We start from the raw sequence: 18,110 nt of genomic DNA, 5'->3' as shown, positions 1-18,110 counted from the left end.
GTAGATTCTGGGCCTTCGAGGGAGCCCCTGCTCAGCCTCTGCCACCATGGCCCCACCCCCACGGCACCCCCGCCCCACCCCACCCCCAGCCCGGCCTCCAGGAACACACAGGGATGGTGTTTGGGAGGTTGTGCATTTTGTCAGTTCTGGTCCACAGAGAAAGCACCCCCGACACCCCTTTCCACACCTCTGGGCAAATGAAAAAACTATGACCAATGGTCCCTGTTCTGCAGCAGATAAAATCTGAGGGACAGATGGGCTCTCACTCACGCATTGTGATGGCGGGTCTGAACCAGGTCCCTCCAAGGGTCTGGACCCATCAATGCTCCTGTGGCCCTTCGACCATAACCCAGTGCTCTCTTCACCTCTGTAATCCACCCCTGCAGCTCTCAGACCACCCCACCTGCACATACCACTGCTCTGCCCCCATCCCCCCACCGCTCCCCTCCTCTCCCTTTCCCACCCCACCCCAGGCACACCACAGCCTCAGTGACCCTCAAGCCAGAAAGGACTGTCCGTATGTACTGCTTCCTGTGCCAGGAGCTCTGTTTCCTCTGCACACGGAGGCCTCTGTACCTCTTCTCACGGAGACCCTGCTTATGGGTCTTCCCTGAAGGGGACCTGAGTCCTTCTCAGTCCTCATCGAGTCTGAAACTGTTGCTTATTTGCTTGCCTCTTGTTCACCCCTCCACTGGGCAGGCAGTGCACACACCCTCAGTCCCGTGCACACACTCACACCCTCGTGCCTCACACCCCCAGCCCTGTGCACACACACCCTCGTGCACTCACACCCCCAGCCCAGCCCAGAGAGTTGCTCTTCAACATTCCTTGAATGACAGTCACTTGGTTCTAGGGCTCGACATCACTAGGAGCCTCCAGCCAGGATGTGCCCTCAACGACTGGCCTGGAGCCTGGGCAGCTCAGGGACTGCAGTGCTAGTCCATGGGAGGACATGGGCAGCTGGAGCTCAGTGCCATGGTGACTGGCTGGTGGCCAGCACAGCGGTCAACTGCCTGCCCACATATAGGCTGTCAGCATCTGGGTCCTGGCTGCCCGCCTATGGCTCATTGGAAGGCCATGCTTGCTCAGCCAGATGTCCAGTAGGCTTTGGACAGAGGTGCCCAACCTGGGGCAGGGCTCGTGGGCTGTCTGTGTCCCCCACCCACCCCCTCTTCCAGGACAAGGTCACCACATGCTGAGCTAAGGGGACAAAACAGGAAGCCTGGACGCTCTGGTCAGCAGACCCAAGCTATCGTCCGCCCAGACAGAGCCGGAGGCTTCGCCAGCCCGACGGCCCTGCCGGGATGGCTCCTGAGGAACCACGCCACCAGCGAACACCAGGCTCCTGCCCATCGCATCACTGAAGGCAGGGTGTGGCTGCTGCAGGACGCAGCCCTGAGGTCACCCACGATCTCGTCTGAGCTCTGAGACCTTGAGCAGAGCCTTGGGCTTCTCACGGGTCAAGCGGAGGGAAGAGGCCCCCACCTCGTGGGGCTCCTGGGACACTGACCTGAGTGGACCTGCAAAACGTCCCCAGCAACATCCAGCTTGGAGTAGTGTCCAAGGGAGGTCAGGAAGGAGCCTTGGGAATCCCAGGCTGCCACTGAGCCCTCCTTCGCGTCCTGCAGAGCCCCCGCACAGGTTGCTGTAGAAAAGAAGACTCTGTTCACCCCCCCAGCTCGGACATGCCGACCACCTCCCTTTCTGTCTCCCCCCAACAGAGAGGGCTCCAGTGGGCCAGGTGCTCCCACCTAGGGGCAACAGCAGGTAATGCCTGGAGCTGTCTTTGGTTGCCATGACAGGAGCAGCTGTTAGATTTAGTGGGTGGAGAGCCGCTGCAGTGTACAGGAAAGTCCTCCCACCCCCCCCAGCAGAGGGTTCTCTATCCCCATGTGGCAGTGGTGCTGAGGTTGGCACACCAAGATTTAGGCTGACAAAGTCTTCTTGTAAAATGCAAATATTTCTGGCAAGTTAGCCATCCACACCTTAGTGTGAAATAGCGCACATACGTGGATTTTTCTCCCCGAAGGTCCTAATAACACCCAAGCCAAAGGATGAGAATTGTCGTGAGAAAGGAGACGGGAACCTGGGATATCGGGAAGGAGGGCAACTTTCCCCCACGCCGAAGGGCTTTGCGCAGGCAAGTATCTGGGTGAAGGTCCGCGATCGCCAAAGGGCAGCTGGTCAGGTCTGTCACCAGCTCCTCTTCAGAGCTCAGCACAGCAGCCCAGCACCTTCCACGTTGTCATGTTCTAGCCAACAAAACGCTACGTTTACCCCATCACAGAACTGGCGTCTTTGCTACGTCTCATGGTTTACAGGCTTAACACACACACGTGGCTTTGGGCGGTTGCTGAACCTCTCTGTACCACGGTTTCTTAGTCTGTAAATGGGGGATAATAATAGTACATACATCACAGGGTTGTCAGGACAGCGCAGCGAGTTAAGGTTTGTAAAGCGGTTAGACAATGCCCAGCATTATATAAGCATCAAAGTAAAAATAAATGAATCCTTTCCAGGGCCAGCTCTGAGCTGTGTTCCATTTCCAACATGCACTGCTTCCTCACCCAAAACGAAGGCCTGGGTGTTGGGACACACACAGAGTAAAGGCAGCCGGCATCCCAGGAGCACCCCTCCCCGAGAGCCAATCGACCAGATCTCAGCCCTGACGGTGCGCAGAGCTGAGGTCTAAGCCCCGCTCACTTGGGAGGGCACCAGCTTTGCTCACAGACCAGGAGGTGAAAGGGGAAATTTTACCACTCCCCACCGTGGGATTCAGGGGCACGGCCCTCTTCTCCATCTCTTCCCTCTCTCTGTGTGCCCTCTGGCTCCCCGTTTCGTTCAGCGTTGCCCTCCTCTTTCCAAACCGATGACCCCAGGAGCCCAGTGACCCCAGCCTGCTTGACTGCTGTAACTTCAAACAGCAGCTGGCGGTGACCAGCCCCCAGGGTGCTGGGCCAGGCATCCCAGCAGGCCCATCAGGCACACAGGGCTGGCACAAGCCCAGCCCGCAGCCCCCCATGCCTTCCCATGAGCCTGCAGGAGCAACGCTCCCTTCCCACCGGGCTGCCAACACCCACTTCACCAGGAACATTCAGGGAGGCAGCCCAGGGACGAATTTGCCCCCATGCCCACTGACTTCTCCAGGCCCACCCACTCGGCCCGGATAAGCACAACCTGGGTGCTCTCTCACCTCCCCCAACCCTGCCTTGGGCCCCCACTCAGCCCACAGTCCAGGCCCGGACCCTGGGTGATGAGGCTGACAGTCACCTCAGCCGATCCCATTCCGAGCCCGCGTCGGAGCTGTTCTTGACTCAAGCCCCCCACCCACCTCTACCTCCCCCCCAGATGACCCCCACAGTGAGACACAGGGAGCGAAGCCAGGGAAGGAGCCAGCACCCCGTATCTCTTACCGACACCATGCTCCATCCTGCACTGACTCACCCGGCGGAGCTGGGAGCGACCTAGAGAGCGCAGCCCCGACAGCCCAGCTGCCCAGCGAGCTTCTGCCTGCGAGGCCACGGGACCGGGCAAGGGCCCAGCGTGGCCTGAGTCCGGCCTCTCACAGATGATTCTCGGGGGCTCAGCTCTGGCACTAGACAGCCAGCCGGCAGGGCACAGAAGGCTGAGACGCGGGATGGTGTATGTGTGCACACACTTGAGCACACATAATCGTGTGCTCTCTCTTGCGCACGCACAAACACGCATCCAAATGGACGCACACACTTGGGCACATGCACGCACACCTACAGCCACTTGTGTACACATACACCCACGCCTGCAGTCATGGCAGAGCTCAGAGCTCAGTTCTCAGAGCTCAGGGATGCCCCTCCCGAGTTCTCCCCACACCCTAGGAGCCCCACACAGGCGTGCACTGGGTGCACACCAGAGATGTACAGACCTGATCTGGCATACCCATGGTCCCACTCGGAGACATACCCACAGTTACCCACAAGGACAGTCACTCCCTCGTGAAAAATCCCAAAACCCCATTGCTGGGGTCCGAAACTACTGTTCAGACACAGAATTGTCCTTGGCAGGGCCACGGTGGACCCTGGGGGAGGGAGAGAAGATGATGTCTGCTTTGAGGGGAGGGCGCGAGGAGCCCCGGGCAGACAAGGACAAGAGACAGACCTGATCTGGCCAGTTCAGCAGGACCCCGCAGGCTCAACAACTCGTGAATTTTTCAGAGGCACCCAAAGAGTGAAGCTGCCAGTTGGGTCCTGGTGGCTCCAGCTTTAAATTGTGCATGGCCCAGGGCCGCCTGTGGGGCTCCGTAGATGAAGTGTCTGCCTTTGACTCAGATCCCGGGGTTCTGGAATCGAGTCCTGCATCAGGCTCCCTGCTCATGGGGAGTCTCCCTCTTCTTCTCCTTCTGCCCCTGACCCCGCTTGTGTTTTCTCTCTCTTTCTGACAAATCAATAAATAAAATCTTGAAAAATAATTATCCAGGGGCGCCTGGGTGGCTCAGTGGGTTAAGCCTCTGCCTTCAGCTCAGGTCATGATCCCAGAGTCCTGGGATCGAGCCCCGCATCCGGCTTTCTGCTCAGCAGGGAGCCTGCTTCCTCCTCTCTCTGCCTGCCTCTCTGCCTACTTGTGATCTCTCTCTCTGTCAAATAAATAAATAAAATCTTTAAAAAAAATACTAATAATAATTATCCAGAGCCCAGCAGAGTGGTGGCACACGGCCCCACAGCTTAGCCTCAGGTGCCGCCACACTGAGCCCAGGCCCCAGACAACCCGGGGCAGCCAGGGCACCTCTCTGGGCCTCCACGTCCCCCTCCATAGCCCAGACATGTGAACCCTCCGTGAGTGCCAGTCTGTGTCCCAGTTTGGGCCCCCAGCCCTAAGGTTGTCGAGTATGGTCAAGCTGTGGTACCCCCCCACCGTGTACCCCTCCACGGGCCCATCCAGCTGCCCACGGGCTCCCCAAGCTGCCACTCTGGTGTCCCCTACTTAGCTCAGCCTGCCGTGGGAAAGGGCCCACCAGACCAAAGGAATGCCCCCTTCCCCTGCGCTCCAAGCTTGCACCTCCGTCTCACCCCTGCAGGCCATAAGCCCAGCCCCAGTGAGCACTGGATAGTGCACAGGGAGGAGGAGAGGCGGCGGCCGCACCTGTGCGCCCATACTTGCTGCAACTCAGTGAACCACCAGCTCCGTCCTTGTGCTTTGCTGCCTGCAGCGCTGCTGAGATCAGCAGCTCTCAAAGTTCAGCCCAAGCACCTCAGGTCCTAAGAACCTTCTAGAAGGCCCTAGAAGTCAAAACTGTTTGCACAATAACACCAAGGCCTTGTCTCTGTCATGACTGCTCTCTCGGGTCCGCAGGGTTTTCCAAAGGCCCCACAACATGTGATGACATTGTACAAACCCAAGGCCAGGGGTGTCATAGAGGAGGCTGTGCCAGTCCCCAACCCCCCACACACCTCCCCTGCCGGAGATGTGGCCAGGGCTCATTGGCCCCCAGAAGCCCCGCCCTCTGAGTGCAGACCTCCCCACTCTGCCACTGGAGAGTGCTGGAGGCAGCGGGGAGCCCCCCAGCTGCTGCAGGCAGGTGCAAATGCCTGGGGAGGTGTGCTGCCCCCGCGTGGGTGCCCAGAGTTGCTGCACCCCCACCAGGCTGAGGCCCAGGTCCCCTGGCCTTCCCATGGGCCCCTCTCTGAGCCTGACACCAGGAGTGCCACGAGGCCCCGAACGTGCCAGGCTCCAGTTCCGGGCGTGTGGAACTTTCTGGGCCTGCCTTCATCACCTGGCCCCAGAACGGGCCCAAAGTGCTGAGACCCTCCCCAGAAACCCCACACTGGGCCACAGCCAGCACCCTCACCTGCCTCAGACCCTGGTGGGAAGGAGGAAGTGCTCCCACCTCTGTCTCCACACCCTCCCAGGAGTCTGCGAACCTGGAAGCATCCGTGACCCAGTCCCAGAAATGCACCCCCTCTGGGGGGGACCAGCACGGGGTGGGGGAGCAGGAGGCAAACACAGACCTCTGCTGGGCAGGACACTCGGCTCTAGCCCTGCCTGAGGTGCCTGACGGACCCAGAGTTACCACAGCAGACGGGAGGGGAAGGGAAGCAAGGGGAGGGGAGGGGCCCCAGAAAGACCATACAGTCCTTCCACGCCAGTGAGCCTGCTTTTCACTCGCACGCTGTCCCAGGCTGACAGTTTAATTTGATTTGACTCCAACCCTAACTGGGCAAGCCGTGAGGACAGCTTCCTGGGGCAGACAGATTTCAGGTCACCAGGTCCCCCCAGCCACAGGAGTCTAGGGTGGGGGGGGGCACCCAGGAGAGCAGCAGGAAGCACTTGGTTTCCTAAGGTAGGGTCGCAGACAAAATACACAGTCAGGTTCGAATCTCCAATAAAGAGCAAATACTTTTTCTGTGTAAATACTGTATGTGACATATTTATATTAAGAAATTATTGGGGGACGCCTAGGCAGCTTAGTCGTTAAGCGTCTGCCTTCAGCTCAGGTCATGATCCCAGGGTCCTGGGACCGAGCCCCATATCGGGCTCCCCGCTCAGCCAGGAGCCTGCTTCTCCCTCTCCCTCTGCCTCTGCCTCTCCCCTGCTTGTGTTCTCTCTGTCTCTGCCTCTCTCTCTCAAATGAATAAATAAAATCTCTAAAAATAAATAAAATAAATAAAAAATAAATAAAATATTCACCGTTTGTCTGAAACAAATCTGCCTGGGCTTCCTCTGTCTGTATTTTCCTACTCGGGCCCCCCTCCCTGGAGGCCTCTGTGGGTCAGTCCGGACCCTTCCCACGTGGGTCTGCACCAGTGCCGGGGAGCAGACCACATGTCACTCTGTCTGGCTCCTAGGCTCTTCTTTCTTGTCCCACTCTGTTCATGCAACTTCCTGGGACCCAGGTCCCCTTGGGGACAGGCAGGGAGACACCTCTGAGCCACAAGCGCCCATCTCTGCGGCTGGCAGCCTCTCCCAGTGTAGCGGCCTGGATGTGCCCCCACAGATTTCAGGCCCCAACCCCCAGAACTGTGATGTGCCCTGTGTGGCGGGAAGGGCTCTGCAGAAGCAGCTCCGCTGTGGGTCCCAAGATGAGATGGCGCTGGGCTCTCACATAGGCCGGTCACCTGCGTCCTTACAAGAGAATGCCGAAGACCATCGGACACACAGAGGAGAAGCCACAGGACTGTTGGGGCAGGGCCTGGAGTGGGCCAGCTGCAAGCCAAGGAACTTTGGCAGCCACCAGAACCTGCCAGAGGCAAGGAATGGGAGCCTCTGGGGGGGGGGGTACAGCCCCACCAATGCCCAGTCGCGGTGTCCCAGTCGCGGTGACTTTGGCGGGGGAAGAGGACACCTCTGCCATTGTAAGCCAGTTTGAGGTCATTTGTTGCAGCAGCCCCAGAGACTCACATGGTTGGCCTACTGCTCCCCTGGAGAGGAGCCCCCAGCCCCGTCCCCTACTGTGAGCATGGTTGGGGAATCCGAGGGTCCATCCTTGCCCCCAGGCGGCAGGGCTCCTTTAGCACCAACTCCTGGTACAGCAGGAGCTGCTTTCCTCGAGCAGGGATGGCCGAGCAGGAAGCAAGGACAGCACCCCCTGTCCTTGCTGACCACAGCCCGGGCTTTCTCCAGGGTTTGGGGGACTGGAGGTCCTGGGTGCGCCCAGGCTCTCGCTGAAGGGCAGGATGCATGAGGTGATTCTCTCCAGCCACAGTGACTGGCTGGGGTGGAGGGAGTGAGACGGGAGGGGCCAGGAGCCCAGTGAAGAACAGTGCAAGGGACAGTCACTGGGGGGGAGGGGCCCTCAGCTCCCCTCCGTGCTCAGAGAGACCTCCAAAACATTCAGGCCCCTTCTGCGGAGTCTTTGTGTTGGACGCCCCCAGGAGGGCATTTCCAAAGCCCCTGTCCCCCCCACTGCAAACTGGACCCGCTGGACTTAGGATCAGGCCTTCAGTGCGGGGGGCCACAGCGTGGGGGCCACCTACCCTGGGTAGCGCGGCAGGACACCGGCCAAGCCACCGGCATTGGTGACGGGTGCAGGTGGGACACCCGGGCGGGAAGGGGCTGGGGGAGAGCGCGGGGCGGACGGCCCCCACCCCACCGCACCCGACCCAGAAGCAGGCGCACACGGGTCTGGGGTCGCTCAGTTTATTGGTAAAACGGACACTGAGCGCGGCGAAGGCTGGGCGCGGAAGCGGGGGCGGCAGGGGCGCTTTTCCTCTTGAAGAACTTCCACTGGACCTTGATGGCGAGCATCCAGTCGCTGACCGAGAGCCTCTTACAAGCGGAGGTGCAGACGTGCGCCTGGCGGGGGGGGCGGGGCGCCGGGCCGGGGGCGGGGCCGGGGGCGGGGCCGGGGGCGGGGCGCGGCGCCGCCGGGGAGGGTCGCGCCGCGGACGCCCGCGCTTCACTTGCCCGCCTTCTGCGCCTTCTGCGCGGACTTGGTGACCTTGCCGGCGCCGCCGCTCTTCTTCTCCACGTTCTTGATGACGCCCACGGCCACCGTCTGCCGCATGTCGCGCACCGCGAAGCGGCCTGCGGGGAGGTGGCGTGAGGGGCGAGCGGGGCCCCGCCCCCCCGGGCCGGGATGCCATGCGCAGGCGCACTGGAGCTCACAGCATCCTCCCTCCCCGGCCCGTTTCCGGGGCGGGCGGTGCGGTCCACAGCCCTCAGAGTGTGAGACACTAGAGCGAGAAATGTCTCTCAGCTCTGGTCTCCTTAGGCGGCAGGAACGACCCCAGGACCGGCCCCAGGCCTTGGGGGGCTTCCGGGACACGCCTGGCCGGGAGTGAACCCTTTCAGCCGGGACCACGCGGGCCAGCAACCCGCGCAAGGTGGCTCTCTGACATAGGCCTGCGGGGCATCCTAGGGATACCTGTGGCCAGCTGACGCCCAGCAGGCAGTCCTCATTCTGCCGCCAGACTGGCTGTGGGCCTGGGGTCTTCCTCCCAGAGCTGCCCAGCAGGGCCACCAACGCTCCATGAGATGGAGGCTGGAAGCCACAGCAAAGTGAAGGACACCCCCCGCCCACCGCCCCATGCGGCCCTCTGCCGCAGCCCGACCAGCCCCATCCAGGCTGCCCCTCCCTCGGCCCCCCGCCCAGCTCACCAAGAGGTGGATATTGCGAGAAGCTCTCCACACACATGGGCTTCCCCGGGACCATCTCCACGATGGCTGCATCACCCGACTTCAGGGCTTTGGGGTTGTCCTCCAGCTTCTTGCCCGAACGCCGGTCAATCTTTTCCTTCAGCTCCGCAAACTTGCAGGCGATGTGGGCCGTGTGGCAGTCAATGACCGGTGAGTAGCCAGCACTGATCTGCCCTGGGTGGTTCAGGATGATGACCTGGGCAAAGACATACGCAGGGCTGGCAGACACGCCCCGAGTGGGAAAGGGGACGTCAGCCCCGAGGGAGGCTGGAATCCCCTGGGGCTAGGGGCTGGCCGTGAGGGAAGGTCAGGCCACGGGGGACCCACACCCCTGGCACGGACCCCAGGGTCCTCAGGAAGCACTTGGCGAACCACAAGAGATAAGCTACCAACAGGTGCCCTGTGGGAAGGGCCAGTGGGCAGGGCTTATGCCGTGTGCCCGGGCCAGAGCTGAGGCAGGACGAGAAGCCGCACCACAATCCTGCCCTTCCGTTACTCCTCGCGGGAGCTGTCACGTGAAGAGGCGATCAGAGAGGGTACAGTGAGAATGTAGAGAATAAAAGACTACGGAGATGTCCAGCAACAAAAACATTTTCAGGACCCACATGGGACCTCAGGGAGGCTTAGAGCAACAAGGCAGGGCCCGCCCCAACGTGTGCTCTCCCTGTGAGGGCCCTCAGCCCTGACCCGAGCCCTGGGTGGCCTCATTTGTAAAGCAAGGGTCCGGTCCTCTCAAGGGCCAGGCTTGACAGGGATCGAGCACTCTGCTAATGCCAAGGACCTCCCTGTCCCTGTCCTTGGGGGACTGGCAGCCCACCTGGGAGGTGAACTGGGCAGCCTCCTGGGGAGGGTCGGACTTGCTGTCCCCACACACGTTGCCTCGACGGATGTCCTTGACCGACACGTTCTTCACGTTGAAGCCGACGTTGTCTCCGGGCAGGGCCTCACTCAGGGCCTCGTGGTGCATCTCCACAGACTTCACCTCCGTGGTGATGTTCACAGGGGCGAAGGTCACCACCATGCCCGGCCGCAGGATGCCCGTCTCCACTCGGCCCACGGGCACGGTGCCAATGCCTGGGTGCAGAGGAGGGGGCCGTGAGGGGCAGGTGGGACGGAGCAAGTGGCGCAGGGAGACCCCAGACAAGGCAGACACTGAGGTTCAGATAGAAGCAGAGGCTACCCTGACCCTGTCAGGAAAAGAAGGGACTGAACACAAGAGAATTCCCAGGAACGCCTGAGCAGGAGAAAGTGAGGGCAACATGCGCAGAGAGAGGCCCATCTGGACCTGGAGGCCTGTCCCTGCCCCCAGGTGGCAGCTATCCCCTGCGGGGGGCACTGTGTGAGACCCCTCCGGGTGTGACGAGAGCAGGGCGGTCGAGGACCAGCCCACCTGGGCCCGCTGATGTCAGGGGCCGCCCCAAAGGGGCACAGGTGCCCCCGCACTTCTCACGGATCTGCTCAGGCCGTGTGGTTGCTTGGTGGGTGTCTGGCCCCCCTCCGTGAGAGAGGAGAAGCTCCACCCTCAACCCTGGCTGTGGGATGACAGAGCCTGGGGCTGGTGGCCGGTCTCTGTGCTGGGTGAGTGCGACGCCCCTGCACATAGCCCCCACACTGGGATTGTGCCTGTCGGCCTCGTGCTTGTTTGTGGTCTCCCTGTCATCTCGGGTCTGGAGCAAATCTTGTCTCCCACAAGACTGGGACTGTCATGGGGGGAAGGGGACATGGGAGTTACCCGTGTGCCACCAGCCCCTGGCATAGGGCTGAGTGCTTAGCTGAGGGGAAGAAGACCCTGGACAGATGGATGAATGGGTAGGAGTGGGTAGGTGGGCAGATGAATGGACAGATGGATGGGTGGGGGAAACAGTTGTCTGGATGGATGGCTGGAGGGGATGGACAGACGGACGATGGTCCCCCGGAAAGTCTATGGCATTGGGGGAGAAGGCCCTTGTCGCGGGCCCTGGTCTCGCAGTGGGTGCGAGGGGCAGAGCCCACCAGGGTCGGCTGGGCCGGGCGCCCGCAGCCAGTGGGACGTTGCACCCCCACTCACCGCCGATCTTGTACACGTCCTGCAGCGGCAGGCGCAGGGGCTTATCTGTGGGGCGTGTCGGGGGCAGGATCGTGTCCAGGGCCTCCAGCAGGGACACGCCACTGGCATTTCCCTCCTTGCGCTCCACTTTCCAGCCCTTGAACCACGGCATCTGGACAGGAAGAAAGTATCCACTGGAGGTGGAGACGACCTACACCCACCCTGCCCTACATCCTAGCCCCACGGCCTCCCCAGGACTCTCCCGGAACCCTGAAGGAGGCATCTGACCCGAGGGGGTCTGGGGAGCAGGGGCATACAGACCCTGCCAGCCAGCTCTATACCAGAAGCCAGATCATGTCCATCAAGGTGTGGCCCAGGTGGCCTGTTCCCTCCTCACCCACCAGTTCACACTCCCAACATGACAGAAGCCTTGGGAAAGGAGTTTGGGAAAAGAAGCAGAGCCCAGCCCAGCTCAGCCCCCTTTCCTGCACCCTCAGATCCCTGGGCAGGGCTGGCACCAGAGTGAGAAGGGCTGGAGCTGGGCCAGTGGGCAGGCTCCAGGGCAGGTAGAGAGTGCAGCCTTGCTCCCTAACCACTGCGCCAACTGTCTCCAGGCACGGCTGAGCCCTCCCTGCCTAGGGCTTCTCCTGACCGCACACCCAGTGCCCTCCTGGCACAGGGCCCCCCAGCCTGCTGGCCACAGGCAAGGAGAAGGGGAGGGGCCGGCAGCACTGCCCAGTCCTCTCCAGGGGCTGTGTCCCCTAGACAGCACAGATCGAGTGAGAGCGCCCTGCACTTGGGTCGGGAACGGGATGTCCAGGGACCGGTGTTCTGTCGGCCTCCCCGGGGGTGGAGGGTGCGGTCAGCTCACCCACGAGTGCGTGTCATCTGTGTGTGTGTGTGTGTGTGTGTGCGCGCGCGTGTGTGTGCGTGTGCACACGCCAGCTTCTGTGGGACCCACCACACGCAAACATGCAGCCCAGCAAGATGGGGGCACGGTCCCCAGCCTTGCGCCCTGACCGCCAGGCTCCAGGACAATCTCCCCTCCATGCCTGCCTCCCTCAGTCTGGTGGCCACGGCACCGGCCAGAGCACACGGCCACCCTCCCAGGCCACTGTGCTCCCATTTCACTGTGTCTAGGTGCCTGGTCTCACGTTCTGAAAACTCCACTTCAGGCTCCGACTCACCATCTGCTGAGTCAGGGTCCCTGAGACACAGGCTGCCTGAGCCACAGTCTCATCCAACTGGGGGAGGGTCTCTCGGCCCTTCCCAAGGCCGAACCTGCTCTGAGCCCCTGGGGAGGCTCCTGGGGGAGACGAACAGTAACCGTCCAGAGACAGAGCCCTCGGGCCTGGCCCCCAGCGGCCACTGCTCCTGCACACTCCACCTGACCGCGTGCCCCGGCCAGAGAAGAGCCTCTGGGGGCCTCATGAGGGGCTGAGTGGAGGGCCCCAGGTCACGCAAACGGGCTCGTCGCCAGGCTGAGCCACCGGGCAGGTGCCCCTGCTCCTGCAGGTGAAGGGAACGCAGCAGGCCGGGGGGCAGGCTGAGGGCAGCCTGCGCACGGGTCCTCTGACCCTATGCTTTGCCCCGACTGAGCCTGACCCACGCACACCCCAGGACCCTGGGTGCCCAGGGAGGGGTCCCGGCGGCCCCCCGCCACTGTCCATGGGCACTCACGTTGGGTGAGGGCTCCAGCATGTTGTCACCGTGCCAGCCAGAGATGGGCACAAAGGGCACCGTGGCCGGGTTGTAGCCGATCTTCTTGATGTAGGCGCTGACCTCCTTGACGATCTCGTCGTAGCGCTTCTCGCTGTAGGCGGGCTCTGTGGAGTCCATCTTGTTGACGCCCACAATCAGCTGCTTCACGCCCAGCGTGTAGGCCAGCAGCGCGTGCTCGCGGGTCTGCCCGTTCTTGGAGATGCCCGCCTCAAACTCGCCCACGCCGGCCGCCACGATCAGCACCGCGCAGTCCGCCTGTCCGGCAGGTCGGGCCCTGTGAGCCCCAGGCCCCTCCAGGCAGCTGCCCGGGGAGGGGTCTCGGGGTCCCGACAGGAGGGGCAGCAGCAGGGGCTCCTCTGTGTGAATGGCCTGGCGATGTCTGATTGTCTGGGTCTGTCTGACTGTCTGTCCTACTGCCAAGGCGGCCCTGGCAGTGGCCAGCCGTCCTTACGGACACCCCTGCCTGGCTGAGATGTTGGGCCCCCTAATCAGTTGTCTGGGGGACTCTGTACCGGGGGGGGCAGGGGTGGGGGATAACAAACATCCGGGGCATCACGCCCTGGGCAGGAAGCCAAGGAAACCCAGCTGCTCCTCAAGGGCCCGGGGCTCCCAGGTGTCCCCCAAACGGGTGTTCTGCCCACCTGGGACGTGCCAGTGATCATGTTCTTGATGAAGTCGCGGTGGCCGGGGGCGTCAATGATGGTGATGTAGTACTTGGTGGTCTCGAACTTCCAGAGGGAGATGTCGATGGTGATGCCTCGCTCCCGCTCGGCCTTCAGCTTGTCCAGCACCCAGGCATACTTGAAGGAGCCCTTCCCCATCTGCGGGGGTGGGGCGTGGCACAAGGAGGGACCCAGGACTCAGTCGGCTGGCCATGGGAACGCATCACAGCAGAGGCGCTCCCCTGGGTCCCTGGGACTCTGAGCCCATCTCTGGGATGAGGGAGCCAGAGGCGAGGACCTCTGAGGGACACTGGGACCTCAACCCTGCCCTACCCAAGCCCTCCCACCCTGTGTGCCCAGGTCCAGCCTCCTGCCGCCTGGATGGTGGCCGTTCGAATGTCCGCCAGTAGGTGGCGCAAGGGCCTGGGAATCAGGCTTGGAGGGAAGCCACCGGGCAATGTCAACCCCTCCCCTGGCCGAGGGTGCCCCTTTATCTGAAGCTGACCACCCCAACGTCCGCAGATCAGATCCCTGCGTTAGCCAGAGGCTGACAACAGCACCGTCAAGGTGTCAAGCCAAAAAAATAACCCTCTAATTTTTTTTAAGAGAGAAAAAGAAGGGATGCGTTTGCACGGGAGGGCCTGGCTTTCCAGCTCTTTCTACAGACGCTCCCAAGTGGCTCTGACGCTCCTCCTCGCCTTCTGTCCTCCCTGCAAATGTCGGCGCCCCACCCAGCGAGACCCCCGTGCCCTGGGCCAGAGCTGTGCTCAGAGCAGCTGCCAAGGCCGCTGTCCAGCCAGGCAGATCTCCCTTCAGGGCTGTGCATGGACAGTGCTCTGCCCTCCGGGGAGGCTGCCCAGCCCAGAGGGCCACCCAGACAGGCCCCAGAGGGGACCCAGCTAGACCTGAACCAGACATCCTGCAAACACCCACAGCCTCCCCCAGCGCCAGTCCCGCAGGGAAGCAGGGAGTGACGCAGCTTTTGGGCTTAGGCGAGGAAGGAGACAGCCCAGCGCAACAAATCCCCCCAACGCACACAGGCACACACGCACACATTCTGAGCAGGGTCAGCCCAGGCCAGCAACTGACTCCTCCTGGGCCCTGGCCCCGACCCCCCATCATCCAGGACAGAATCCTCACAGCCTCCGAGACAGGGGCTTCTCCCGGAGCCCAGGGTGGGCGCAGAGGTTGTCAAGAGCAGACCACCCCCCCACTCTGTGGCCACTTCCCACCCATGGGTCACAGCCACTTAAGAGAAAGGAGGTCAGCCAATGGGGCCCCTCCTATCCTCCCCAGGCAACCAGGACCCCCCCCAAAAGAGTGCCACCCCGGACAGGCAGCCCTCCCCAGCCCAGCACGAGAAAATGGAGCTGATGGGCTGAGTGCCCATCAGTCAGCTATTAATAGCCACCATGAGGCCTGGGCCAGCCCCAGGACAAGCGAGGGCAGCATCACCTCCAGCCCCAGAACTCAGCCCTGGGGACACAGGAATCCCACCCTGGGTGCAGGCTTCTCAAGCCCGATGTGGCAGAGTTCCAGAGCCCGGTGTGGACCCCTGTGGAGCAGAAATGCTGCCTCCAGGTCACCTCCCCCGCACTGAGGGGCAGATCCCCAGGCTGTCCCTCTGCCCACACCAAGCAGGTCTCCAGAGAGAGGCTGCCGCCCCCCCCACAGCCACTCCAGCTGGACTCTCTCAGGTACCTGTGCCCCACGAGGGTGCCTTTAGGGCTCCTGCCTTCCTGCCCTGGAGGAGATCAGCGGAGCCCCGTGCCCCAGAGTCCGGGAAGCTCCAACCCTGCCACCGTGTGGACCCTGTCCTCTCTGTGGACAGGGGCAAGGGGGTCAGGCTCACCTCCGCCGCCTCCTTCTCAAACTTCTCAATGGTCCTCTTGTCGATGCCTCCGCACTTGTAGATGAGGTGGCCTGTCGTGGTGGACTTGCCGGAGTCCACGTGGCCAATGACCACGATATTGATGTGGGTCTTTTCCTTGCCCATTCTGCCCGGGGTGCGGGGAAGGGCTGGAAGGTCCGGGAGCGCTGTGGCTCAGGGTGGGGGGCTGCTGAGCGGGGATTCTGGGGGTTGGGTGAAGGGACAGGTGATGGAGAGCCTCAGAGGGAAGGCCAGCACAGGTTGCAAGCACATCCCTGCCCCCCCAGCCTGTGCCTGGCCCATTTGGGTCAGGTGGCAAGCCCCAGCGGTCCAATCTGCCCTAAATATCTGGGTGTCATGCCCACAGAGCACCCCCATGAAGGAGGCTAACCACCCTCCCAAGAGCTGGAGAAACACCAGGCAAACCCCATGGCCAGTCAGGAGCCTGGTGATGAGTCACTCTGCCCTGCGCTCTAGTGCTGTCCCTGGTGCTTGCTCCCCCACCGGGAGTCCTGGGCCCAGCTGTACCCCACCCCCACAGGCCCCGCTGCTGCTGGGGTGGAGAAATGGTCAGGGCTCCCACTCCCCTCCTCAAGCAGGGAGGGCGCCATCTTCCCTTCGTCCCTGCCAGGCAGGCTGGCACCAGGGGAGACGGGCTGGGCCAGAGCGCCCACAGGGCGGTGGTGCCCAGATCAGGGGCCTAGAATAGCTTGGGCTCTCCCGGATCCGGGCAGGGGGCCGACTGGAAGGCAGGGAGGTGGGGTCCCTGCTCTTCAGAGTGGGGAGGAATCTGGCCCCAGCAGCCAAGCCCAGGAAGTGCTAGACAGAGATGCCTGCAGCCTGGTGGGGGCAGGGGACCCCTCTCCCCCTTTCCCTCCGTGGGGGCCCAAGGCCACAACCCCTGCCCCATCCTGGAGGTCAGTGGAGAAACCTAGGCAGCCCAGGAGGGGACAGGGCGCTGGGTGAGGGAAAGTAGGCAGCAATGGCGCACCCTAGGGTGCAAACACCAAGTGGACACCTCCAGGGCCGTGGGGGTGGGTGGGTGGCGAATGCCCCCCAGGTCTTCCCTGTCTCCCCCTCTGCCCGGCATCCCCGGCATCCCCAACAGCCCCAGCACTGAGGGCACTGAGGACCCTGCCGCAACCCCTCAGCACCCCTCACGCCACAGGTCCCAAGGTCACAGCTGCGGGGGGATCGCCGACGCCCAGAAGACCTGTCCCCAGCCGGCACCAGCGCATAAACAAGCGCCACCGCGGGGCCCCCACCCCACCGCCGTCGCCGGGGGACCGAGCCCTGGGGCCCGCCGAAGCCCGGAGCGAGCCGCACAGCCTCGCCCGGCGCGAGCCTCGCCCTTCTGCGCCCCCCCGCGCCGGCCCGGCCCCGGGAGAGCGGACCCGCTGCCGAAGGCTGGGGGCGGGGGCGGAGACCCGGAGGCCGAGCGTCCTTACCCAGAGCCGAGGTCTCAGCCAGAGGGACCGGCGGCGCCGGCGCGGGCGGTTTTATCTCTCCGGGAGGGGGTCCACCTATCGACGGAGCGCGCGCAGTGCACTGCGCCCTGCGGTACGGCAATGCGGTACCGGCGGGGGAGGGGCGGGGCGGGGCGGGGGTGCGAGGGACGCAGGGATGCGAGGGACGCAGGGATGCGAGGGACGCAGGGATACGGGCCCTGTGGGCGCGCGCGGGCGCCACAGGGACGCGAGGGAAGGTGCGGCGAGGGAGCGAGCGGCAAAGACGCGGACGCCAGGCGCACCGGAGGGATGCAGGCAGGGAGCCCCGCGGCCGGGCGCGGGGAGCGGGGAGCGGCGGGAGGGAGCCGGCGAGGAGGGAGGGGCAGCGATGGAGAGAGGCAGCCAGAGACGGAGACCGAGGAAGCAGAAGCCGAGTGAGTGGCGGGTTTCAGGCCCTCCTGGACAGAAGAGGTGGAAAGGCACTCCAAGCCTAAAAGGAGGTCTCTGGGGACAGGCCGGCCCCAGGGACAGGAAACTGCAGGTCAGGCCTCAGCCGGAGGGGCAGGGGCTGAGGCCAGGGTCTGGGCCACAGTCCCGGCCCGCTTTTCCCAAGCGCCAGGTCTACATGTGGCCGGTGTCTGCCAAGCAAATGAACCTCAGATCTGCCTCCCCAGCGTGGCCCAGGTCTGCAGCTCCTTCCTCCTTCCTGAAATTGGCGTACTGTCAGGCCCCCTGTCCCCATGTGTCTGCCACATGGGCTCACCCTGGCGCGCCCCCCACTACCTCCCATGGCATGGCCTGAAATCCGTGTCTCCAGGATCCCCTCAGCTTGGCCAAGTAGCCCGAGGCTTCTAAGCATGTGTACCTCGACCGCTCTCCCTCTGAGGCTCCTGCAAAGGGCTCTCGTCCACCCGGGGCCTCTCTCCACGCAGGGCACGTTCTAAGTCTGTTCCCAGAGCCCACTGATAGCTTCCCAAGATGCCCTAATGGGCATGAGTGGGCAGGGGTTCCCCCCACTCCTGGCCCCCGGGTGGTCACACTGCCAAGCCACCCGTGGACTGGTTCTGTAGAAAGTGGGGGCAGGGGCATCTCGGAGGGTCCTGGGCAGACCAGGGTAAAGGCCACCATGGATTTTAAGGAGAGTAGTGGGCAGCCCTGTGTTGTGTGGAAACCGAGTGTATAGGCCTCTTGGCCCACGAGCCTCTGTCCCCATGGCCACACCTCCCATCAATGGGAGACCACTCCTGCCTAATTTGTCCTTGTCACTGCAATGT

The 18,110-nt window shown here is 63.0% G+C and overlaps 1 protein-coding gene across 1 annotated transcript; it reads right to left on the bottom strand.

The window, feature by feature from the left end:
• Positions 1-8,095: 8,095 nt before the first annotated feature.
• Positions 8,096-16,946, bottom strand: EEF1A2 (eukaryotic translation elongation factor 1 alpha 2). Its single transcript, XM_032878782.1, has 8 exons — positions 16,837-16,946; positions 15,371-15,591; positions 13,498-13,677; positions 12,815-13,111; positions 11,156-11,306; positions 9,926-10,182; positions 9,070-9,304; positions 8,096-8,496 (listed from the first exon to the last, which is right to left on the bottom strand). Exons 2-8 carry the CDS (start codon positions 15,512-15,514, stop codon positions 8,369-8,371), a joined length of 1,392 nt encoding a protein of 463 aa, XP_032734673.1. The 5' UTR covers positions 15,515-15,591; positions 16,837-16,946; the 3' UTR covers positions 8,096-8,368.
• Between the last annotated feature and the right edge of the window lie 1,164 nt (positions 16,947-18,110).

Source organism: Lontra canadensis, unplaced genomic scaffold, assembly GCF_010015895.1.
Source record: "Lontra canadensis isolate GAN:19392208 unplaced genomic scaffold, GSC_riverotter_1.0 scaffold65, whole genome shotgun sequence".
Taxonomy (NCBI): domain Eukaryota; kingdom Metazoa; phylum Chordata; class Mammalia; order Carnivora; family Mustelidae; genus Lontra; species Lontra canadensis.
This window is presented reverse-complemented; position numbering and strand designations above follow the sequence as displayed.